Genomic DNA, 23,422 nt, shown 5'->3' with positions numbered 1-23,422 from the left:
CAGCCTTGTTTAGGGCGCTGCGGGTTACAGAACTCACTGTGCCCAGTTTCCACCCGGCCAGGGGCCTGGACGGAGGGCTGGCGATGCAAAGGGGCAGAGGCTGCCGGGAAAGCTGGGAGACTTGCAGGCAGAAACGTGGGGGTGGGGTGGGGTGGGCGGAAGGCAAGGGAGGCAGCTGTCTGGGAATAAGGCTGGGTCACTCACCCAGGAGTCACCAGACCATCACCCAGTGGGTGGCGCATGCCTCCTGAAGACCTGGCCCGAGGTTTCAAAACTCTCCAGGGTTTCTCAACCTTCCTCTGGCAGCCCACAGCGCTCCTCCCCTGCGAGTCCCAGCCACAGTAGTTCCTCTTCCTCCACACGAGTCACTTCCCATAAATGGGACGTTTTGGAGCTCGTGGGAGTGGAGTGGGACAGGTATAAAAAGGAAGTGCGAGGTGTGCGGAAGAAGCCCTATCTAAGCAGCCGGACACCAGGAGCTGAGGGCACCGGAATTGGCCACACCGTGCCCCTCTCTGCTGCAGCCAGGATGGTTCTGAGGGCGGCTCAGACAGGTCTCTGGGCTGGTCAAGGTCGTTCTGCTTGTGCGTTTTCAGGCTGAGAGCCAGAGATCGCCCACAGAGCCACTGCACAGAGAGGCTGGCCTCCTACCTGCTGGGGGGGGGGGGGGGAGGGAAGGAGGAGGGGGAGGAGGAAGAAGAGGAGGAGGAGGCACCAGGGCAAGTGGTGCTAACCCCTAGATTGCCTGGAAGGGGGGGGGGGTGAGCAGAAAGGAAGGGCAGGATGTACTCACAGGGGGTCTGACTCTGGATTTCCCTTCAGGCTTTGCGGTCCTGGTGCTGCTCCAGAGCTGTAAGTAACCCCTCTTTCAAGTCACGGGAGACAGGGGTCTGATGAGGGTGATGTGGACGAAGTCTTGGCAGAGGGGAGCCCTTCCCAGTGCCTTCTGTGATTCAAATGGCTCGGGAATATTAGCATTTGTTAAACCAAGGTGATAAGCATATGGATGTTTATTACACTCTTCTTCTGTATTTTTCTGTGTATTGGAAAATTTTCAAAATAAAAACCCTTCAAAGGCTCGGGTCCGATGAAGGCCTGGACTCACGGCCTGGTGAGCACCACCCATGGGCCCGGTAAGCAGCACGGGGGAGTGGCGCCCACGGTTCTTCCTCCATAACCAAGAGGGCAGAAAAGGCCTACTCTGCAGCAGGAGGACTTAGAACGAGGAGAAGAACTTCCTGGCCCGTTGCGATTGTGCCCCAGTTTGGGGGACAGGCTGAGGGGGCCTGGGGACCTCCATTCTGGGTGGGTGACAAGTTAGGGACACTCCCACAGGAAGGCAGAGAAGAAACGGGCCAGAGCGGCCCCGATCAACGACGCTGCAGGATCTGCGAGGCTCCACCCTGAGGGCCAGGGTCTTCTGAACCTGCCGTCTTGGGCTGGGTCCCTCCTCTCCTTCCAAGCCACTGCCTCCAGGAAGCCTTCTTTACTTGCACCGAGCCCTATTTTACCTTTATTCACCAGCCCCTACCCTCAGTGCACGCAGCGCCGTGTCCTAAGTCTACAGGATATTCATCCACGGCATTTAATCTGTTCAAAGCATTTTCAGAATCGGCCTCATTTTCATCAGAGGCAGAGGGAACCGAGCCAGCCCCTTGCATTTAGAATTCTAAGTTTGCTCACATCTCGGCCCCAGCGCCCAGTGCCCCATCGGTGCTCGGCGCGGGGCTCAGCCAGAGGCCCCCTGGCTCAGTCCTGGCTCGGGCGCCACCCCGGGCTCCGTCTTCAGGTTCTGCGTACAAACTGGTCTGCTACTACACCAGCTGGTCCCAGTACCGGGAGGGTGATGGGAGCTGCTTCCCAGATGCCATCGACCCCTTCCTCTGCACCCACGTCATCTACAGCTTTGCCAACATCAGCAACGATCAGATCGACACCTGGGAGTGGAATGATGTCACTCTCTACGACACGCTGAACACGCTCAAGGACAGGTCGGGCCACAGGCTACCAGGAAAGGAGGGAGATGCAGGGCGGGGCTGGCTGGTCCCAGGGCAGGGTGCCTCTGCTCGGGAGGATGGATGAGGGCCCCCCGGGGCCCAGGGTGGGGAGTAGGAGGGCCTGGGCTTCCAAGGGAGCAGGCGATGAGGGCACGTGTTGGGCCATATCTGGCGACGACAGAGGCAGGCTCTGGAAGGCGGGCTGAGGGGAGCCCTCTCCCCCACTGGGGGTGCTTCTCCAGGAAGCACGGAAAATACTCATGACTCTATTTTGCCATATCCCGGCTTCCCCACTCGGGGGAACAAAAATGGGCAGTGCACCTCAGAGTGACTGCTGCAAGGTCTATGCCTCTTAGAAGCCTGATTCTCAGGGTCGGAAAGGCATCCCACCTAAGCTAGAAGCCTGTGACAGCCTCCCAAACAGGGGCCAGCCGGTGTCGCGACAGCCTCACTCCACGCCGGCCCCCCCCTCCGCCTCCCTGCTCCCCACAGGAATCCCAACCTGAAGACCCTTCTGTCTGTGGGCGGATGGAGCTTTGGTTCTCAAAGGTAAGACCCATCCCCCAAAGGCTGATGGAATGGGGGTGAGGAGGCGTAGGTCTCCCCACCCACTCTACGGGGTCACGGGGGCTCCAGACCGGTTAGGCCTAAAATGATTGTCAGGCGCCCACCCCACGTATAGCCAAGAAACCAGAGCTCAGAGAGGGAGAGGGCCCCGCAGAGGGTCACACGGAGTGCTGACAGCCTGGGAGGACTCCCTGGGGTGGGTAGGGTTGGAGCAGGGCTTAAAAAGGAGGGGGGACGTGGCCCTACCGGCTGCCACGTAAAGAGTGATCGCTACGTGTCGGGCAACCCATCCAGCCACGGTCACAGGAAATCCCCGCGGCAGCGCTGTGAAAGAGGGTCAGGATCCCCACTTCACGGAGGAGGAAACTGAGGTGCGGGTTATGACCTTTCCAAAGTGGCTTGGCTCGTATGACAATTTTTTCAAAAATGACACTACAGAAGCGGTCTCTGAGATGCCTGGAGCGGGGTGCCGTCCCAGCCATGCCCTTCTAGAGCTTGTGGGGCCCAGGCCCGCGGCTGCACGTGCCTCAGAAATCCCTCCCGACGGCCAAGGCTCCCAGCACGTCGGTACTGAGCCCTCTACTGGGGTGATTTGGGTCCTAGATTTTCCAAAATAGCCTCCACGACCCAGAGTCGTCGGACTTTCATCAAGTCGGTGCCGCCATTTCTGCGAACCCATGGCTTTGATGGGCTGGACCTGGCCTGGCTCCACCCTGGGCGGAGAGACAAGCCCTACTTCACCACCCTGGTCAAGGTGCTGGTGGGGTCGGGGAGAGGGGCGGGGGGGGGGGGGTGGGCGGGAGTGGTCTTTAGCTGCTGGCCTCCTGAGGGCGGGCAGAGAGGGCCTGACACCTCCTGGCCACGGGGTCCTGGGATGGGAAAGACGAACTGACCTGTGCCCCAAGATCTTACACAGCAAGGAAGATGTCTTATTAACACGATGGGAGGTGGGCTGGGGTCCTCCGAGGCAGGAGGCCAGGCACCCACTTAGTGGGGTGGCATCATCATCCATTGTTTGGTCCCAAACTGATGATGCCCGCTACCCAGCATGCCCCGCACTGGGGACACTTGGCCACATCTGACAATAGCCCAAGCATCTCCACTACCCCAGGGACAGAGTGATCACCTAAATAAATTGTCCACAAGGGGTGCCTGGGTGTCGCAGTCGGTTAAGTGTCCGACTTCGGCTCAGGTCATGATCTCACAGTTCATGGGTTCAAGCCCCGTGTCGGGCTCCGTGCTGACAGCTCAGAGCCCGGAGCCTGCTTCCGATTCTGTGTCTCCCTCTCTCTCTGCCCCGTGCCCTGCTCACACTCTGTCTCTGTCTCTCAAAAAGTGAATAAACATTAACCAAAAAAAATTTTTTAAATAAATTGTCCACAGTACCGATATAATTTTAATTTTAAAGACCGCTAAATGTACATTTAAAGACCACTTCAATCTTGTCATCTCATGTACTGGCTTGAACAAAACAGACCACAAAGCAAATTTCTTCCAACCTGACCTGTGGGCCAACTAGGATCACCGTCTGTCCTCATGGTCCCGCTAGGACAGGGAGCGACTGAGTGTCGATGGGTATGCGTGGGGTGTGGGGATGTGATTGGTCCAAACAGGTTTTTTTAGGAGAAGGATGGGGGAGCCCAAGGTGAATTGGTTGCTTTATCATTTCCACCAAAGCTCTGTCAGGTTGGGGAGCCCAGCAGATGGGGAAAGCCAGTGACATGCTCAGGGACCTCTGTCTCTCTCATCAGGCTCCCTCTCACACAGCCGGGGCCCCTTTCACTCCCCTGCATCTCTCCCAACCAGGAAATGAAGGCTGAGTTTGCAAGGGAAGCCCAGAGGGGAGCAGAACAGCTCCTGCTCAGCGCAGCCGTGTCTGCAGGGAAGGTTGCCATCGACAACGGCTATGACATCGCCCAGATATCCCCGTGAGTCCCCCGCCCCGCCCCAGCGCTCCTCGTAAAGTCGGAAGACTGGATTTCTAGTCCCCGTTCTTCCACACATTTGATGTGTGCTCTTGAGCAAGTCACTTCCCCTCTCTGCGCCTCGGTCTTCCCATCTGTCAAATGGGGGCATAGTAGTCCCTGGGGGGATTGTGCTAACCAGTTGGGAGAGTTTCTATGAAGGTATTTGTGGAAAAGGAAGTAGGAAATGATGTGCCAACCGGCCAGCCACTGAGGGACGTTTCCTCCACACCAGGCTTTTCTCCAGAGTGCTGGTCACTGGAGATGCCGGACTGCGGCAAGAAAACTGTGCCTTTCTGCACCGCCTCCGTGTGCTTGCACACACACGGGCGACCCCCGCTCTGTGCATCCCTCCTCCTCCCCCTGCCCCCTGATGCATGTGAGAATGAGCAGCTCACTGCCCAGCGGGGCTGATGTCGCAGTGGAACAAAGACATGGAGCTTAAGAAACCTGGGAATAAAGAACGAAGGTTCTTTACTGTGACTTTTTAGAATCTGTAGAATTTGGGGAGGTGTAGATGCGGTGTTTACGTTGATCGTTTAGGAGGTAGGAACTAGGCGGTTCTCAACCATTTGCCCCGAACACCTGAGGCTCATAGTCACACAACCTACCTGTGGTCCCTCTCACCCACGTGCGTGTAACCCTCCCTCCCCACCCCAGTGCGTCCTTTGGTCCAGCTCTGTCCCCACCAAGCTGTCTGTCGATGCCGCTTTAAAAAAAATTTTTTTTAACGTTTTATTTATTTTTGAGACAGAGAGAGACAGAGCATGAACGGGGGAGGGGCAGAGAGAGAGGGAGACACAGAATTGGAAGCAGGCTCCAGGCTCCGAGCCATCAGCCCAGAGCCCGACGCGGGGCTCGAACTCACGGACCGCGAGATCGTGACCTGAGCTGAAGTCGGATGCTTAACCGACTGAGCCACCCAGGCACCCCTCGATGCCGCTTTTAATCTGCTCTCGCTAAGATGAACGTGGCAGACGTGGAGGGCAGGAGGCAGGATAGAGCCAGTTCCCAAATGTGTGCTGGGGGCATGACAGAAGAGTTCCATTCTTGCCTTAAATGCACTTGTGGGGCTCTGAGCCCACCCCCCGGGGGCACGGCACAGGGGAAGTGGTCGCGCGGCCTGGACAGTGGATCACAGGTTCCCTACGGGGCTTTGGGTTAACGGCCTCTCTCCTGCCTCCCCTTGTTCACGACGCGCTGGGCTGATGGGTGCCTTTCTAATTTCCTGCCTCGCCCTCTGACCTCTCTTCCCCAGACACCTGGACTTCATCAGCGTTATGAGCTATGACTTTCACGGAGCCTGGCGTCAGACCACAGGACATCATAGCCCCCTGTTCCGAGGCCCGGAGGAGAAAAGTGCTGACAGATTCAACAATGTCGTGAGTGCCTGGAAGGAGGGTGGCCAGCCAGGAAGGGACCACAGACACCTGTCACCTGCCAGGGCTCACACACCAAGCCTGTGCACCTCAGGAATTCCTGCAAGGGAGGCGTTATGGGGCCCACCCCGCAGATGAGGAAACTAAGGCGCGAAGTCTGTGAGTTCTCCACGGCTCCGAAACGGAAGAAGCAGGAGTCTAGTCTAGAACAACCTTTCGCTTGCTGTGTAATCTGAGCCGATCATCTTATTGGCTGCCAAATAGTAATAATCCCTTCCTATACCTAAGACAATTTTTTAGAGAATGAAACTACAGAATGCATTTTTCAATTTTTATGTATTGTGTGTGTGTGTGTGTGAGAGAGAGAGAGAGAGAGAATGAGCAGGGGAGAGGCAGAGAGAGGGAGAGAGAGTCCCAAGCAGGCTCCGCGATGTCAGCGCAGTGCTGACCGGGGGCTCCCTCCCGGGAACCGTGAGATCATGAACTGAATCGAAACCAAGAGTCAGGTGCCCAGCAGACCGAGCCACCCAGGCATCCCTACAAAATGCATTTTAGACTGGTATTATCAGTTCCCGGAAGGAAGGGAATCCCAGATGCACGGCAGACCTGGAGCTTGGCCCGTCAGGGCGGCACCGGCAATTGTATGATCTCACCTGTCCTGCACTGCCAGTTCCCCTAACTGCTCATGCCCTCCCCTCCTCTCCCCTGCCAGGACTATGCCGTGGGCTACATGTTGAGGCTGGGGGCCCCAGCCAATAAGCTGGTGATGGGCATCCCCGCCTTCGGGAGGAGTTTCACTCTGGCCTCCTCCAAGACGGGTGTGGGAGTCCCAATCTCCGGGCCCGGATTACCAGGCCAGTTCACCATGGAGGAAGGGATCCTGGCCTACTATGAGGTATGCACGAGGGAGAAGGTAAGATCCCCACACTCCCAGAGGCCCTGGGGAAGGTGAGCTTCCCACCTCACCCCCCCCCCCATTCGCTCCTTTGGGAATAAAAACACGTTCCAGCAAACACTGCACCCTGAGGAGGAGGAAGGGGGGAGTCAGGCCTCTTGGTACTACGTCTCCTGAAGGCACAGCGGGTCTGCACCGCTAACCTCCCAGATACTCCTCTGGCCACCGAGTCGGAGTTTTCCTCCCAGCCCGGAAGAGAGCGGTGGCTAAAAGCCAGGTTCTTTGTTTTGCCCCAGCCTCTGCCCCTCTGTACAGCCTCGAGCCAGTCCTTAGTGTCAACCCATCATTTCCCAGATCCCCGTTTAAGATATACCAGAAGCAAGTTCCACATCTGCATGAAAACATACGATATCTCTCTTTCTCTGACTGATTTATTTCACTCGGCATAACACCCTCCGGTTCCATCCACGTTGCTGCAAATGGCCGGATTTCATTCTTTCTCATCGCCAAGCAGTATCCCATCGTATCTCTAAACCACATCTTCTTTATCCATTCGTCAGTGGATGGACATTCAGGCTCTTTCCATCATTTGACTATTGTTGAAAGTGCTGCTATAAACATTGGGGTACATGTGCCCCTATGCATCAGCACTCCTGTATCCCTTGGGTAAATTCCTCGTAGACCTATTAGTGGGTCTTAGGGTAGTTCTGTTTTTAGTTTTTTGAGGAACCTCCGCACTGTTTTCCAGAGCGGCTCCACCAGTTCTCATCCCATGGGGGAAAGGAAGGGGGAAAAAAAAGTAGTTACAAACAGAGAGGCAGGGAGGCAAACCATAAGAGACTCAAATACAGAGAACAAACTGAGGGTGGATCGGAGGGCGGGGCAGAGGGGAAAGTGGGTGATGGGCATCGAGGAGGGCAGTTGTTGGGACGAGCACTGGGTGTTGCATGTAAGCGATGAATCACGGGAATCTACCCCCCAAACCAAGCGCACACTGTACTCACTGTGTGGTCGCCAATTTGACAATAAAGTATATTTAAAAAAATACCAGAAGCAAACCAGAGTCCCTTTAATGCCCTCAGGCCACAGCACCCACAGAACCGTAGGGCATTTGCATCTGCTTTACATAAATTTGCATGAAGATTGCAATCTGAGCGGGGGGGGGGGGGGGGTGGCAGTGCTGGGGACAGATGTAGTCAGCAGGATGAAGCAAGGGGCTGAAAGAGGTTTGGAGAATGGCATCTCCTCGGTGACCTGCGAAGTCTCACACAGCTCCCCATGCCACCCCTGCCCCGTTTTCTGCTCAGATCTGTGACTTCCTCAAGGGAGCCGCGGTCCATAGACTCTCTGCCCAGAAGGTCCCCTATGCCACCAAGGGCAACCAGTGGGTGGGGTACGATGACCAGGAGAGCGTCAAAAACAAGGTAGGTCCTCAAGGCCGTGCCCCGGGATGAAGAGGGAGAGGGAACCCCTTCTCCAAGCGGCCAGAGTCAGGGCTCCTGCACTGAGGGTGGAGCTGGGTTATTGAGCTGGTGGGGGGCGGTCAGGTCTGAGGCACCTGCCGTTTTCCTTCCCTGGGGAGGGGCCTAGGCGGCACGTTCCCCCCATACACACTCTAGCCCAGGGAACCCAGCTCCGCCCGCTCTGGGTCTTCCTTTCCAGGTTCAGTACCTGAGGAGCAGGCAGCTGGCTGGCGCCATGGTGTGGGCTGTGGATCTGGATGACTTCCGGGGGTCCTTCTGTGGCCGGGGTCTGCCCTTCCCTCTCACCACTGCCATCAAGGATGCGCTCGCTGCGGCTTAGCCCTTGTCCTGCCCACGGTGGGGCAGGGCTGCCCCTCCCCTTGGCTCCAGCCGGCCGGGAGCCGGATCGCCCACCCTTCTGAGTCCCCGACTAAGCCTCAGTCTCCCTCCCTTGGACCCCACGCAGAGAGCCACAGTGAAGCCATCTGAGCTCAGCTCTAGTGGACAAGCAGGTAGAGGCAGGGCCACGGGCAGGTAAGGCCTGGGGGCCAGCACAGTGTAAGCCACGGGGACAGCACACACCTGCTGCTTTATGAAAATGCTCAATGACCCCAGCCCCACACACGGGGACTTCTCCAACTCCCTTACCCCCAAGCCTCCTTGCCAAAGGACCCCATTTTGGCCAACTCTACCACCGAGGAGCCCAACGTCACTCTCAAAGGAGCGGCCACAGTAATTACACCCTCAGCGAAGCCCAACTTGAAACCTGCACCCAGGAATGTTAGGTCTCCCCTCCTACTTCCCTTTCCTAATTGCCCAGCGGCTGCTCAATAAATCACCAGGGTTTAATGGTGTGTTGGTACAGCTTCAGTCTCTCTTTGTGGCCCGGTGGGACCCTCCCTGGGCTCCCCTCCCCTATCTCTTCTGGCTGGATTCGTTTCTTTCAGGCTTGGGGGCCCTGAGCTTGTAGGAGGTGAGGCTACCCTGGCCTCCACTGGGCTCCAGAGGGTCCCCAAAGAAGGCCAGCCTCTGCAGATCTATCTGCTGTGGACTTAACCCAAGAGGGCTGATGGCCGTTCAAATATTGTCTTCCCCTCTTAGGACACACTTGGCCCTCAACCCAAGCAGAGACCAAGGTTCCTCTGCTCAGGCTGACCAGGGACAGCAGGTGGCAGGCAGATGGGATAGGAATATAGATGAGATGTGATGGGCTCAGAAGACAAGCCAGTCTTCCAGCCTTTATGAGGTAGAAATGCCCTCATCAGCATTCCCAGGGCCCCAGGCATGCCTTCTACCCAAGAGTCCAGATGTACACTCCAAAGTCAAAGAGAATTATGTGTGGATTCCTTCCTGTTTGGAGGGAATTATTTGTGACTTGGCCTAGTGGTTTGTGACACGGGTTAGAGGTGTCGGGAAGGAAGTACCTACTGGCCACCTTCAAATCTGAACGAGCTGGAGCTGGGCCAATGCAACTGATCCCAAGGTCACAGCCCTGCTAAAGGCAAAGAAAATGAAAACTTGGCCGGAGTTAATGGGGGGAGGGGGTTACCTGGCATTTCATCGCTGGAGAGGGGGGCCAGGCACCCTCAATCCCTGCCCCTCGCCCACCCCCTCACACAAGGGTCTTTGAAAACCCTCCGGGGCAGGCAACCCCCCTCCTCCTTCCTAGAGCTACCATTCCCCCAGTCCTGGACAGGCTCCGAAGGGCTGACTCAGGGGCCTGCAGAGTTAGTCACATTCACTTATAGCTGCAGAGTCAGAGGCCAGGGATGGGGATTGGGTCTCCAGGGCCCGCCCCCTGCCTGGCAGGACGCTGAGTCACCTGGTAGAGGACACAGGCACCCAGGCAGGGCTGGACCCCGAGGCTCTCCAGACCCTCCACTGCCACTCCCCAAAGAAGACAGCCAGCCGTGAAAGGCGGCCCCACTCCTGTGTGGCCAGCCCCGGCTAGGGGGAGAGCATGCATATGGCTGAGGGCCCTAAATAAATGACACCTGTATTTATTTTTAAATTACGGGATAGGGGCGCCTGGGTGGCGCAGTCGGTTAGGCGTCCGACTTCAGCCAAGTCACGATCTCGCGGTCCGTGAGTTCGAGCCCCGCGTCAGGCTCTGGGCTGATGGCTCAGAGCCTGGAGCCTGTTTCCCATTCTGTGTCTCCCTCTCTCTCTGCCCCTCCCCTGTTCATGCTCTGTCTCTCTCTGTCTTAAAAATAAATAAACGTTGAAAAAAAAATTTAATAAATTACGGGATATATCATACATGCTAAAGAGTGCATAAGGGGTGCCTGGGTGGCTCAGTCAGTTAAGCGTCTGACTTTGGCTCAGGTCGTGATCTCACAGTCTCTGAGTTCAAGCCCTGCATCGGGCTCTGTGCTGGCAGCTCAGAGCCTGGAGCCTGCTTCGGATTCTGTGTCTCCCTCTCTCTCTCTGCCCCTCCCCTGCTCACATTCTGCCTCTCTCTCTCTCTCAAAAATAAATAAACATTAAACAAAATATTTTTAAAGGTGCATAAAATGTATTTGTTTAATGTAAAGAATTAGTAACTAGTGAAAACCTGGGTACCCACCACCCAGGACGGGAAGTGAGACCTCAGTAGTGCTCCTGAAACTCCACCATCACATACCTCCCCGGCCCTCTGCCTCGAGGCAGCCCCTGTCCTGACTGCCCCTGTTTTCCTCTGCGGCCTCACCACCTACGGAAGCCCCTCGAGAAAGAGAGCCTGGGGTTTCCTGCCTTTGAACTGAACGCGGACGGGATCTCCCCGTTCCGCGAGCCTTCCTCCTTTCGTTCGCCATTATGTCTGTGAGATCGTCCACGCAGCTGAAGTTTGTTCATTTCCTTCCGTATTTTGGATTGATTACAGGCGCACCCCTGCGCCCCGTGATGCTGTGTGATGATGTAATAGCGATGCATTCCGCTATTGAGGGACAGCCGTTTTCACCAGGCGTGGGCTATTACAAATAAGGTTGCTGTGAATGTTTTCGTGCGTGTCTCTGGGGGTACGTGCGTGAAGGTGTCACTACAGGGGTGTCACTACAGGTCACAGATAAGCCCATTGTCCACTTTTACTAGATACTGTCTCGCTTTTTCCGAAGGGATTTCTTCGATCTCCGCTCCCACGAGCCATGACGGTTCCTGTTGCTTCCCCTTCTCCCAGGCACGTGGTATTTTCAGACTTATTAAATGATTACCAATCTTAATGTTTTATTGGATGGATGAATCAATGACTAGACGTTTGGTTGCAGCTGCCTCATCGCCCCCACTGCAAATGCCCGTGCCCATGCCCTGCTGCCAAGAGCCTAGAAGTTTCAGAGTGCTGTCCTCCTCCAGGGTCTCTTCCAGCTCTGCCTCGTGACTTTATCTCGTTCCCAAGGGCTAGGGGACTGTCACAGGGCTCTCTGTACTACATGGGGAAACTGAGGCCCCGAGCAGAGATCGCGGAGACGGTGTCCTCTCCAGCCTCTCCAGCAGAGGCAGTGGCCAGAAGCCTTCGACCCCCTTCCCAAGGTCCCATTTCTGGAAGACTTTCCTCCAACTAGCCCCACCTTGGGCATCTCAGTTCCTTCCCTCTCTAGAACCCTCAGCCTCACACGGCACAAGTGAGAATGCCCAGGGAACGTGAGGCCAAGGGGAGTGTGGAATCCCAGGGCAAAGCTGGCAGGGCTCCCCAGGGAGGGCTGTTTCAGGCTGTCTGGGTCCCAGCACCCAGGTTGAGAAGCCCTGGGTACAAGTGGCTCCACAGAGGCCAAACACAACACCCGATCTGGGTTCCTTCTCCAGATGGGAGCTCTTGTTCCCACTGCCCTGACCCCTGGCACAACCTCCAGAGGCAACGTCCCATCTCACCCATCTGCGCCCTCCTGCCATCCGGGCACCAGCACCCTGGCCGCCGAGGTCCGATCAGAGCGATGGAGGAGGTAGTGCGTGCCTCAAGGGACCCTGCAGTTCCTCCCCCAGAGCTATTCCTGGCCTAGGCGTCTCCCCACCCCACCAGTCCTCCCACCTGACCTGACCCCACAGCTGGGAATCATCATTGGCTGGGGGTGGGGCAGCCCCTGACTATATAAGCCTGGGCCTAGGTGTCCCAGGCATCCTGGAGGTCCAGACCTACCCCTGCTGACCCCTGCACACTCCAGCCTGACCCCTCAGCCGGCGTAGCAATGACAGAAAAAGCCACCTCGGAGGCCCTCGGCTGTGGTCCGGAGGAAACCGCCTCTGAGTCTGCCAAGGCACCCAGCGCAGAGCCTTCTGGAGAAACGGCAGCATCGGAGTCTGCTGGGGGAAGAGTAGGCTCCCGCACCATAGGAGCCCGCCCCTCAGGCACCGGCCCCCACACCCCCGCAGCCACTAAACCTGCACCTCCAAATGAAGGTGACAAGAGACGGGGCAGGTGGAGGAGGGAAGCGGGGAGGGAATGGCAGGGAATGGAGGGGAGCGGGGAGAGCTCTCCACCACAGGCCTCTTCATCTCTCCCTACTTCTCTCCCAGACATCCCCAGTGCCCCGCTGCTGCTGGCCGTGGAGGATGTGAGCGACAGCTCAGTGACCATGAGCTGGGAGCCCCCAGAGAGGCTAGGGCGGCTGGGGCTCCAGGGCTATGTGCTAGAGCTCTGCCGAGAGGGAGGTGAGCTCTGGGCTAAGCCCTGCGTACACCCAGGGGTGGTGGGCTGGGGGGTAGGAGGGACAAGCCCCCAGACCCTGCAGCTGGGCCAGTCTGGGGTGGGGGGGGGCGGCTAGATACAGAAGGATGAAGTGCAAGTGGTCCCCTCAACCCACTCACCTACCCACTTCGTGCTCACTCCATGTACCTCTGAGGCAGGGGGGGTCCAAATGACCTCGGGAGACCCCCTGTCCTCCAGCTCCAGGGAGCCTCTGAGCAAGTATCAGATAGAAGGGTAGGGGTCCCTCGGGTGCTGCTCTGCTGAGAAGAGAAGGAGATGCTGAGTCGCAGAGGGCCCTGCTGGGGGAGGGCGAGCTGGAGGTGGGGACCAGAAAAGCAGGGAGTAGGGGACAGTTGAGAGCAGGAGACCGTGAGGAGAAACGGGGAACCAGGGCAATGGCCCAATTCCTGCTTGCTGCCTCTGTGCCGTTCACCTCCACGGTGGCCAAGTTCAGCCTGGCTTCTGCCTTTGCCCCTACATTGCTGCATGACGTGGCAAGTGTGTCCAACCCTCTCTGGGCTTTTCTGGCCACCATTCCAGGGCTCGAACACCAGGGGCGTTTGATGCCATTCGACAAGTCAGGGAAGGGGAGCAAGGAAGAAATGAGGCTCAGAGAGGGAGGTCAACTTCCCCAGATCACCAGGGAAAAGGAAAGCCCCTCTGAGAAGGATGACCATGGCCATGAAGCAGGGGCCTTGCCTGCTCCCCATTTGCCACAGCCTCTGAGGGGGTGCCCACGAATGCCCGGCCCATGATGGTGACCCAGCCGACCAACCGTGCGGAACCTGGCTCCGGGAGACCAATTCTTCCTGCGTGTGGCTGCAGTGAGCTCACCAGCTGTGCTAGAGCAGCCTGTCCACATCCAGAAGATGATCGGTAAGGCCCACCCTTTCGTCTCCTGCTCCCCGAGCCCTTCCCAGGCACCTCATCCAATGGGTAGGAAAACTGAGGCCATCAGGCCAAGGAAACAGGACCGTCCTCTCCCCCCCATCCCACCCTCATGAGCACAAGCCACGTGCTATCACCAGCTTGCCTGAAGAAAGTTCCAGGTTCCTCAGCAGCAAGCCTCTGGAGGTCAAAGACGCTATTTCCCCGAGTGGCCCAGCCCCCAAGTGTTGGGGGGGAAGGGCTCCCTGACCCCCCCCAACCGAACTAAAAGCTCAAGTTCCCCAAGTCACCTGCCTCAGGGTCCCAATGCTAGGAGCCATCCTGTTCTTCCTCCTATCTAATCTGAGCCCCTCCAGCGGCCACGCAAGCTCATTTTCTGCCCATTTTCTGATCTTGTCCTATGGCCTGGGTTCCAATCTTCCCAAAGGTTTTGTAACCGAGAGAAGTCTTCGCTTGCCTCTTATCCCACCATGTCCCCAGTGGGAGGAAGACGAGAGCCTGCAGAAGGCCTGGGAAGTTTTCTCCATCCCCAGAGGGCAGCGGTGTACTGGGGACCTAGGAGGCCAGCTGCTGTCCCCTTGCTAAGATTTCTATTTGCAGGGTGCATTAGCCTCAAGCCTACCCTTGCTCCCCTCCCAGAGCTGCTCAGGTTTCAGTCTGTTAATGGCAGTGAGTCATTTGGTCTGATCCGAGGTCTCTGGGGACAGCCCAGGGCCCAGGGTGAAGAGAGACACAGGCCAGCAGGTGGCCTTCCTTCTTGTTCCCCCACACCCACAGGGGGACAGTGTTCCCCCACAGTTCTGGACAAGCCCTCCAAAAAGGAGTGAGCTTCATGGCCACAGGAGGGGTCAAGTTTGGATTCAAGGAAACACTTCTCGACTTCAAGGCCCAAGAGATGTGGGGCCACGGGACTGGTGAGATCAGAATCCTAGACTGTCACGGCTGGTCCATCTAAGCCAAGCAGGTCCCAAGGAGCCCGGGGACTCCCTCGAGGTCACCCAGCCCAATAGCGGCAATCCCAGAGCCTGACTCCCACACAAGACCATTCACGTGCCACCAAGCATCAGGGAGTCTTCTCTGGGACCTTCCCATCCTCTGAGTGTGAGACATGGCCCTGCCCTAGCAGCCACAGTATGGACGCATTGACTCTAGCCTGGAGGTGCCAGGAAGCCCTCCTGGCTGGGACGGTCCTGGACCTGCCCCATGGAGCTCAGACTCGGAGAGGGTGCAGGTCCTGGGCCCTCTGCTCCAAGGCACGACACTGAAGGAGCCAGCCACACTCAGCACCCACGACTCCATTAACATTCCTCTGGCAAGCGAGGAGGGGATTTCCTGGAGAGAAGAGGGAGGGGAGGCCGTGAACAAAGAGGGACCAGCCAGGCCCTCCTCCTGGGCAGGGCAGGGTGGGGACCTTGTCCAGAATCCTCAGCTGCTCAGCTGTCCCTTCTTAGCCACCTGGAGCTGCCAAGCATTCCTGGCCCCCTGCAGCTGCCCCTGGAGCATTCTGCTCCTTAGGCTCCCAGAGCCAAGTGCCTGCACAGCTAATCCGCGGAGACACAGTGTTCCTTCCCACCGTCTCCTCCCCCTCCAGCCTGTGTGCCACCCACCAACTGCTGCCACCTGTTTCCTGCTGAGGGGCCCCGGCCACCACCACTGCTGCCCCGCCCAGGGGATACAACAGCAGGGGCCGCTGCAGGCTCCCTTGGAATGCCCAGTGGCTTTAGCGGTTGCACCTGATTAGGTGACGGTCAGGAAGGTGGCTCCCTGCCCTGGCATGGGACTGAAGTAAGATTTCAGGAAGGATTTCCCAATTGTAAGACTGAAAGGCAGTGAGAGGGGTGACGGAGAAAGAAGGGGGTATGTCTGCTCCGGCCTCATTTAAGGAGGGAAAGCTCCTAATCCTCCCATGTGGCCTCGAGACAGAGAAGTGAGCAAATTGATTTCAGAGGGGCTTCTCTGGAGGCCCATGGCTGGTGTGGAATGGAAGGAAGGTGCTGGATTCGGAGGAAGATGGCATTGACGCCTTTCCTGGGAATGAAGGCCAACAGGTGCCACACCTGACTCCCCACTAGGGGGAGCTAAGGAGCCCGCCAGGACCCATCTGGAGCCCAGGAATGCCTGGGCTGCAGGGCAAATCCCAGCCTGACAAGGTCAGGGCACCAAGGGAGTGCCCGGGATGCCTACTGTTTCACACCATGGAGGCCCTGCCCTCCTGGAACCTCCTGGTTCTCAATTCCCCAAGCACCTTAGGGAATATGGGCCCATGGATCTCCAGCAGTGAGCTTTGCCTTGCCCACCAAGGAGGCAGCCCCAGAACACCCCTCGGAGCCCTCCTGCCCAGCCAGTGACCCTCACCAGTTGTCTCCTACCCCCGCCACAGTAGCCTCCAACCAGCAACCCTATTGCTGGGCTAAGCCTAAACTCTCGCTTTGACACAGAGGCCCCCAAGATCCGCGTCCCCTGCCATCTTCGTCAGACCTACATCCGCCAGGTGGGAGAGACCGTCAGTCTGCAAATCCCCTTCCAGGTAGGTGTGGCTCCTGCCCAGGATAACGACCTGGACGGAAATCAGGGCCCCCATCTGAGATGTGTCAGAGAAGCCCAGGGGATGTCAGGATCCCCATGAAGGTTGGCCTAAGACCCACCACAATAGCTTCACCCTCCCTCTGTCGTACACGGGACTCTTGCGACTCTCCAGCCGGTGGACAGGGCGGGTGGTCCCAGGGCTGGCTGGACACCTGGAGAACGAGGCTGTGAGCAGCACGTGTGTCTCCAACTTCTGGTGCCGTTCCTGGGAAGGGCTGATGAAGCCGGTTCCCCTGGGCACGGCTCCAGAGATCCCTGGACTTGAGTGGGTATGGGGGTGCTGGAGCCTCCTGCACCCGCCCCAAAAGCTCCTCCCTTCCGGAGGAGTCCCAAGCCTCAGGCCTCTTGGGCCCACAGTGGCCACGCCCTGGACAGCCAGCGAGTGCACATGTGCACTGGGGACCGAGACTCCGTCCTCGGCCCAGCGCTCCAACTCAGGCCGCTACGAGCTCACTGTGCATCTCGAAGATTCGGAGGCCAGGGCAGCCATTGACATCCTGGTGGTTGGTACGGGTCAGGGGAGGCAGAGTTGACTTGCTGGGGGTCCAGATACCCCACCTCCTACCCCAGAGCTGACAGCTGAAGGGATCAGACCAGAGACTGTGACAGGAGCCAGATCCTGGCTGGGGGGGGGGGGGGGTTGTGGCAAGCCCAGCCTCCCCCCCCTCACTCTCTCTTCACACTCTGGTCCTGCAGAGAAACCTGGGCCCCCCAGCAGCATCCGGCTCCTGGACGTCTGGGGCTACGACGTTGCCCTTGAGTGGACACCGCCCCAGGACCCAGGCAACACAGAGCTCCTGGGCTACGTGGTGCAGAAGGCAGACAAAAAGACAGGGGTGAGGCCTGTTGGAGCCGAGTGGGGTGAGGGAAGTGGCCAAGGTGGCCAGGAAGGCCCAGCCCTCCAAGAGTCCAGGGACCAAGTCCTAGTCTAACTGCCACTAACCTGACTCCTCGTGTGGCTTTTAGCAAGATCCCTGTCCTCCTTGGGCCTCAGTTTCCTCCTGAAGACTGCAAGGAGTGTGTGTGTGTGTGTGTGTGTGTGTGTGTGTGTGAGAGACTCTCTGAGGCCCTGCAAGGTCTAGAGCAGTGCTTCTGGAAATGTAATTATGCCTATGAATCACCTGGGAATCTCGCTAAAATGCAGATTTTAACTCAGTGGCTCTGGGGTGGGGACTGAGATCCTGCACTTCCAAGGAGTTCCCGGGTGACTGTGAGTTTGCAGGTCCTCAGGCCACCCCTGGAGTGGTAAAAATCCAGAATTCTCTGAGGACTCCAGAGAGATCATCTGAGTGACCCAGGGACCCATTCTCCCAAAGCTGGATGGTTCAGCCCCCAGGGAAAGGGCATGGAATGAGCCCCTCGGAGGAAGGGACCGCAGGGTGAGCCAGGTGGGCAAGGGCAGGGGTCAGAGGGGAGGACGACAGGGCTGGGGTTCCCGCAGCAATGGTTCACGGTGCTGGAGCGCTACCACCCGACCACCTGCACCGTCTCTGACCTCATCGTGGGAAACGCCTACTCCTTTCGGGTCTTCTCGGAGAACCTGTGTGGACTCAGCACCTTGGCCGCCGTCACCAAGGAGCCAGCCCGGATCCGGAAGGCAGGTGGGTCTGGGCCTGGGAGCAGACACCAAGCCAGGCCTGACTGCCGGGCTCGGCCTTTCCTGGTGTGTCACTGTCCCTCCCTGCGGGCTTCTGGTGGGGGCCGCGAGCCGGGACGTTGGCTTCCCTCTCCTCACCCCTGCCACAGCTCTGCACACACTCACGCTTTCCCACGAGCGGCTGTAAAGAAATGCATGCAGTTGATTGATTTTAACAAACACATCGGAACAGACGAGATGCGCCCCTGGGGAGGCTGTGCACTTATTCTGCCGTTGCTGGTGGCTGCCGGCATCATAGCAGTCACTGGGGCTAATGTGCAGTGTCCCAAGAGAACTGCTCTGAAGGGCAGAGGGCGTGGGCGGGTATTGTCCAGTGAGTTTGCTAAAACACAAGCCTCGCAACCCTAATACAACACCACAGAGACGGATAAGAAAGACAGGGGTATTTACTGTCTCCACACAGGCACCCGGCCTGCTTGAGTCAAATGTGAGATGCCAAGCCCTTTCTCCCTGTCGCCCTGTGACCTCCAGCTCCCCCCCCCCCCCGCCCATGCAGAGTCTGTGTGGGCTTGGGAAGGCACGCTTTTTTCAACTCCGGCCTGAGCTACACAGAATTAGGAAGAAATGTTTGTTTAAAAACGGAAAGCCAGTCAGGTCTCCCAAGACCAACAGAAATGAAATATGGTATCTCTGGGTTGTAGGTCCCCAGCCTCAGCCAAGAGCTTCTCCTCTATCCAGTCTTCCTGCCCATTCCCCTCTCGGTCCCCTCGCTGACCCGCCCAGCCGTGGTCCCAGCTTTCCTCTGCCGCTTTGAGACGTTCGGGCTCTACGTTCCCACACGTTGGCCACCCCTGGCTTCCAAGGTCCCAGGAGCCTGGGACCCTGCCACAGAGCTCCTTTATCCCACGGCAGCCATGAAATGGCTTGTCGCCTGCCCTTGTGATGCTAAGATCCTTCTCCAGACCAGCAGCTCTCTGATCAGAGAGCCATGGCCCTCGTGTAATTTTCTACCCTTTAAACCCCAGACTCGCCAAGTGATATCAGGCAAGACACGCATCCATGAAGGCCTCAGTTTCCCATCTGTCAAACGGGGATCACACACTCACGCTGGCAGAGGGACACGATGCAGATTAAATGAGCCGCCTAAGTGTAAGCTATCGTGATTACTTTAGGAAAATGGATGGGGTTAGTTCTAAGAGGTCTACTCCTATAACCTCGAATTTGCCCCCCTTTCTCTCCCGAACCCAGATATCGTTGCCAAGCCTAAAGGGTTTGTCGAGCAAGACTTCTCAGAAGCCCCTTCGTTTACCCAGCCCCTGGCTGACCACACCTCCACCCCGGGCTACAGCACTCAGCTCTTCTGCAGGGTCCGAGCACTGCCCGAGGTGAAGGGGTGAAGCCCTGCTATGTCCTGGTGGGGGTGGGGGCGGGCGGGGCAGTGGCTTGAATCTACGCAGGCAGCTCCTTCAAAGCCCATCCCAGCCCTCCTCTGCTCTCGATGCTCCCCTAGCCCAAGATAATCTGGATGAAAACCAAAATGGACATCCAGGGTGACCCCAAATACCACGCCCTCTCTGAGCAAGGTGTCTGCACCCTGGAGATCCGGAAGCCCAGCCCCTTTGATCTCCGGGCTCTACACCTGCAAGGCCATCAGTGTGCTAGGGGAGGCATCTGTGGCCTGCCGGCTGGAGGTCAAAGGTAAGGTTACGAGGAGGGTCCTCCCAAGGACAGGAGAAGAGGAGAAGCCACCGCCTCTCCTGCTGGGCTAGATGAGGCTGGGTGCTGGAAATCAAGACAAGACAGAGGGGTGTAAAGATGGAGACGTCTGGCTGTCAGAAGGATTTTCCAAGTGGGAGGTTGGCCCGGTGTAGGGAAAGGAGGTAACAGAGTCTGCCACTCAGACTGATCCATTGACTGGGGTGAAGGGGTGTAGCCCTGAGCCCCTCTTGTCCCGCTGCCCCCAACTCGGGGCCCCTGCAGCTGTCCCCCTCCCCCACTCTAACTGCGGCATCTCTTCCGGCCTCAGCCACGCACTGAAGAGCGACAGGAGGCTGTGATGAGAATGGTAAATGTCGAGACCCGCTGTCTCTGGAGTCAGAGGCCAGAGCAGGGGGTGGGGGTGAAAGGGGAAGGTGGTGGTCAGCTCTGGGTACAAACCTGCAGCGTCAGGCAATGTGCACCCGAGACAGGGGTCTAGCCTTGGCTCTGCGTGCCCTTAGACCAGGACACTTCCTTGGCAGCAATGTGGGGGCAATGACCTATGCCCCACCTTCCCTCCCCAGGGGGTTCTGAGGCTCTGGACAGGCAGGGAAGTTTCCCGGAGCCTCAGAGGCAGAGGTCAGAGCTGGACATGGGGACCCTGGGGCAGGAGGCCTGGGAAGGAAAGAGAGGGGCTATGTCCCTGTGCCCTGTGCCCTGTCTCTCCTCTTCAGAGGGCAGGTGGAGCCCCAGCCCTGCCTAACAGCAGGGCTCATGAAGCGTGTCCTCCGCCAGGTGCTGCAGACCTGGGGGGGTTGGGGCCACCAGGCTCAGCATCAAGCTCCACCGATGCCCCAGACCCCCATTTCTGTGACAGAGGATGGCTTTGCTCCCTGGTACCTGCCTAGCCTCCTCCCCGAGAGGCTGGAGCCCAGGAGCCAGAAGTAGGCATGGCGGGCCCCAGGCCAGTCTCCCCGGGCATGCCAGGGGGCCTGGAAAGTGCAGAGATTGGAGTGCCCCTGCAGACAGCTGCAGTCTAGGTGAGAAGCGCTCAAATAAAGGTGTGTGTGCGGGGGCCTCTGTGACCACGAGCATCGTTGTGATGGGGGAGGCGCTGTGTCCCAGTGAGGGGGGGGTTGATGTGTCACCGTGACGGGGTCTCCACGTATGACATCCTGAGGAAGGTTCCAGTGGGAGGGGACTCAGGATGTCATGGGAGGGTGGGGAGTTCCAGACATGAGCTTTTTTTAGGATCTCGCTTTCACAGTCAGGGTTTGCTATGCCTACAGCCTAACTACGCGAACAGACACCCTCTTCTCTGGAACCCTCCTTGCTCTGAACGCCTCCGTATCTCCCCTCTCCCTGCTTCCTCCCCATCCCCACCTCCCCCCCCCCACCATTGCTCCTCTGTGCTGAGGTTGTCTATTGCCCTCAGATGGCTGGGGGGTGGGGTGGGTAGCCAGGGGTGTGCTCTCCATCAAGGTTCACAGTCTTTTATTCGTCAGGTGGCCCTCCTTAGGAGCCAGGGAATATCCTACCTCTGAGAAAGGGAAGGGCCCGGACTCAAGGCCTGGAGTTGCTGTCCACGCTCAGAACCCTGCCCCCCTCCCTCCATACACGGGGCGCCCGAGTTTGGCAGAGGGTGGACCCTTCCCCAGATGCTCTAAAGCCTACACTGTGCAACAGAGCCCCAAGCCCCTGAAAACTGTGCTAGATGCCAGGGATACTGAGGGTATCTAAGTGCCAGCAAGACCTCCCCTCCCTTACTCTCAGGACTGTGGTCTCCCCCGGCCTGTTCCAGCCTGGTCCATGGCATCCCAGGAGTGCCCAACCTCAGCACTTTCCCTTGGTCCCCTCCTCCCCAGGCAGGCAGAATGCGCCCTCATGTTGGCACGTCTGGGGCTCTCCTCTCCATCTGGCCCAGAAAGAGCAGAGATGGATGTCACTTAGGGGTGTCCAGGCCATCACCAGGGGCTAGTGGAGCTGGTTGGCCCAGATGACGGGTACACTCGAGGCTCCACCTTGGGACACTCAGGGCAAGAACAATGGCTCAGTGCTGCCACCTGGTGGCTGCACGAGGCCTGCACATCAACTCTACACCAGCTCCAGGGGGCTTGGAGCCTCTACCCAGGGTCCGGGGGTTGGTGGAGAATAAAGCAAAGGTTGGGGATGATTTCTGGATCCACTGTTTCTGCTTCTCCAAGATATAAACCTGGGCTCCCCAGGGCAAGGAGGGCAGGTACCCTGACGCCCAGCAAAGCTGGGAGCTCAGGGTCCCGGGAGGCTGGGACGGAGGCTCCTTGATTCCCGCCCCTCCGTGGCTCTGCCACCTTCTCCTACAGAACAGGAGAGAAAGCAGGGCCATGAAGCCCAGTTTCTTTCTCTCCATCCACGTTGGAGGGGATCCTCTCCTTTCCTTAGGCTTGGTCCCAGGGTTGCATGACCACCACCAGAGATAAGCAGGCTCCCCTAACTGCCATGGGAGCCCAAGATTGCCCTCCAGCCCACGTGGCCCCTTTGCAGCCTCAGTCTCCCCAGGTCAGTCCAGCCTGAAGCACCGGGCTGCCTGTGGGATGGTCACACAGGTGGGGAGTTTCAAGCCACTTTCCTCCTCCCCTCAAGTTACCTGGCTCCTTCCCCATCCATGGACGGCCCCCCCCTCGCCAAACCTCCTCCAGAACCCAAGGTGCAGGGCACCCACACCCCACAGCCTCGCCACAAAGGCTCAGGGAGTGGGACCGGTGGGGAGGTGGGACTGGGCTGAGATGCCCCTGATGGGGGCAGGCAGACGCAGTAGGTGGAGTCTAGTCGTGGGGCCCCTCTTCCGGGGGGTCCTCATCAACAGGGGGTGCGGGCCGACAGCGGAAATGGTCATTCCAAATCTTAAGGAAGGTGACCCGGAACTTCTGGATGCGGAAGGCGTAGACGATGGGGTTCATGGCTGAGTTGCCATGCGTGAGGAAGATGGCGACGTAGATGAGGATGCTGGGCTTCTGACAGGAAGGGCAGAAGAGGGTGATGCAGTTAAGGATGTGCAGGGGCAGCCAGCTGAGGGCGAAGAGGAAGAGGATGAGGGCCAGCGACTTGGCGATCTTCAGCTCCTTCCCATAGTACTTCTGCGGGTCGCCAGAGGAGGCCGACACCTTCTTGTTGAGCTGTTTGCGGATCAGGTAGAAGACCTCCAGGTAGATAAGGACCATGAGCAGCAGGGGGGGCAGCACCCAGACGAAGAAGTTGAAGTAGACCATGTACTCCATGCTGATGACCTTCTCAAACTCGCACTCAATCACGGGCTCACCCTCGCTGCCGTTGGCCGCCCAGGCCCGCTCCACCTCCCCCAACTTGTTCCAGCCGAACAGGGGTGTCAGGCCCACCACGAAGGAGAGGATCCAGCAGCCGGCGATGGCCACCGCCGCCCTCCGGGGAGTCACCACCGTCTTGTACCTGGGGAAGGGGAGGGCAGAGTGTGAGTCCCCCCCCCCACTCTCACCAGGCTCCATCAGCCCCCACGGGGCCCCAAAAGGAGGCTCCCGCCCCAGCCAGGACCCAGTGAGGGGGGAGGTGCCGGTCTTTGGCTAGAGGTCCGAGTCTCCAGGATCCAAGATTTGGGCCAGAGCTTACAATGCACTGGTGCATCTCACCTGCAGAGGGTGGGAAGCCTGGTTAGCAGAAAAATCATAACAAACTAAAAATCAAGATTAAAAATCAGGACAGAAAACAACAAAGGA

The 23,422-nt window shown here is 58.2% G+C and overlaps 3 protein-coding genes across 7 annotated transcripts in view; 2 read left to right on the top strand and 1 right to left on the bottom strand.

Moving 5' to 3' along the window:
- The first annotated feature begins 311 nt into the window (after positions 1-311).
- CHI3L1 (chitinase 3 like 1) lies at positions 312-9,119 on the top strand. Of its 3 annotated transcripts, none has more exons than XM_019822015.3 (10): positions 312-584; positions 823-852; positions 1,790-1,991; positions 2,490-2,546; positions 3,168-3,318; positions 4,371-4,492; positions 5,787-5,910; positions 6,620-6,802; positions 8,110-8,226; positions 8,465-9,119. In XM_019822015.3, exons 1-10 carry the CDS (start codon positions 530-532, stop codon positions 8,603-8,605), a joined length of 1,182 nt encoding a protein of 393 aa, XP_019677574.3. In that variant the 5' UTR covers positions 312-529; the 3' UTR covers positions 8,606-9,119. The 3 variants fall into 3 exon arrangements, with proteins under 3 accessions (XP_019677574.3, XP_003999432.3, XP_019677573.3); XM_003999383.6 differs by having other exon boundaries at positions 315-554; XM_019822014.3 differs by having other exon boundaries at positions 408-572.
- A 3,161-nt stretch (positions 9,120-12,280) lies between these two features.
- MYBPH (myosin binding protein H) lies at positions 12,281-21,129 on the top strand. The gene is given in 13 exon segments (XM_006942872.5): positions 12,281-12,636; positions 12,754-12,888; positions 13,645-13,694; positions 13,696-13,801; positions 16,252-16,340; positions 16,523-16,527; positions 16,727-16,813; positions 16,815-16,906; positions 17,096-17,235; positions 17,841-18,000; positions 19,245-19,381; positions 19,507-19,620; positions 19,622-21,129. Coding segments are annotated over 13 exon segments (1,470 nt in total). The 5' UTR covers positions 12,281-12,425; the 3' UTR covers positions 19,766-21,129.
- A 42-nt stretch (positions 21,130-21,171) lies between these two features.
- Positions 21,172-23,422, bottom strand: part of ADORA1 (adenosine A1 receptor) — a 34,234-nt gene continuing 31,983 nt past the window's right edge. For all 3 annotated transcript variants that reach the window (XM_023247833.2, XM_045048423.1, XM_019822016.3), the window contains exon 3: positions 21,172-23,138. In XM_023247833.2, the coding sequence (XP_023103601.1) occupies positions 22,499-23,138 (640 nt within the window). In that variant the 3' untranslated portion in view covers positions 21,172-22,498. The remainder of the gene's footprint in view (positions 23,139-23,422) is intronic.

Source organism: Felis catus, chromosome F1 (genome assembly GCF_018350175.1).
Source record: "Felis catus isolate Fca126 chromosome F1, F.catus_Fca126_mat1.0, whole genome shotgun sequence".
NCBI lineage: Eukaryota > Metazoa > Chordata > Mammalia > Carnivora > Felidae > Felis > Felis catus.
Note: the sequence above shows the minus strand (reverse complement) of the source record. Positions and strands in the feature narration are given on the sequence as shown.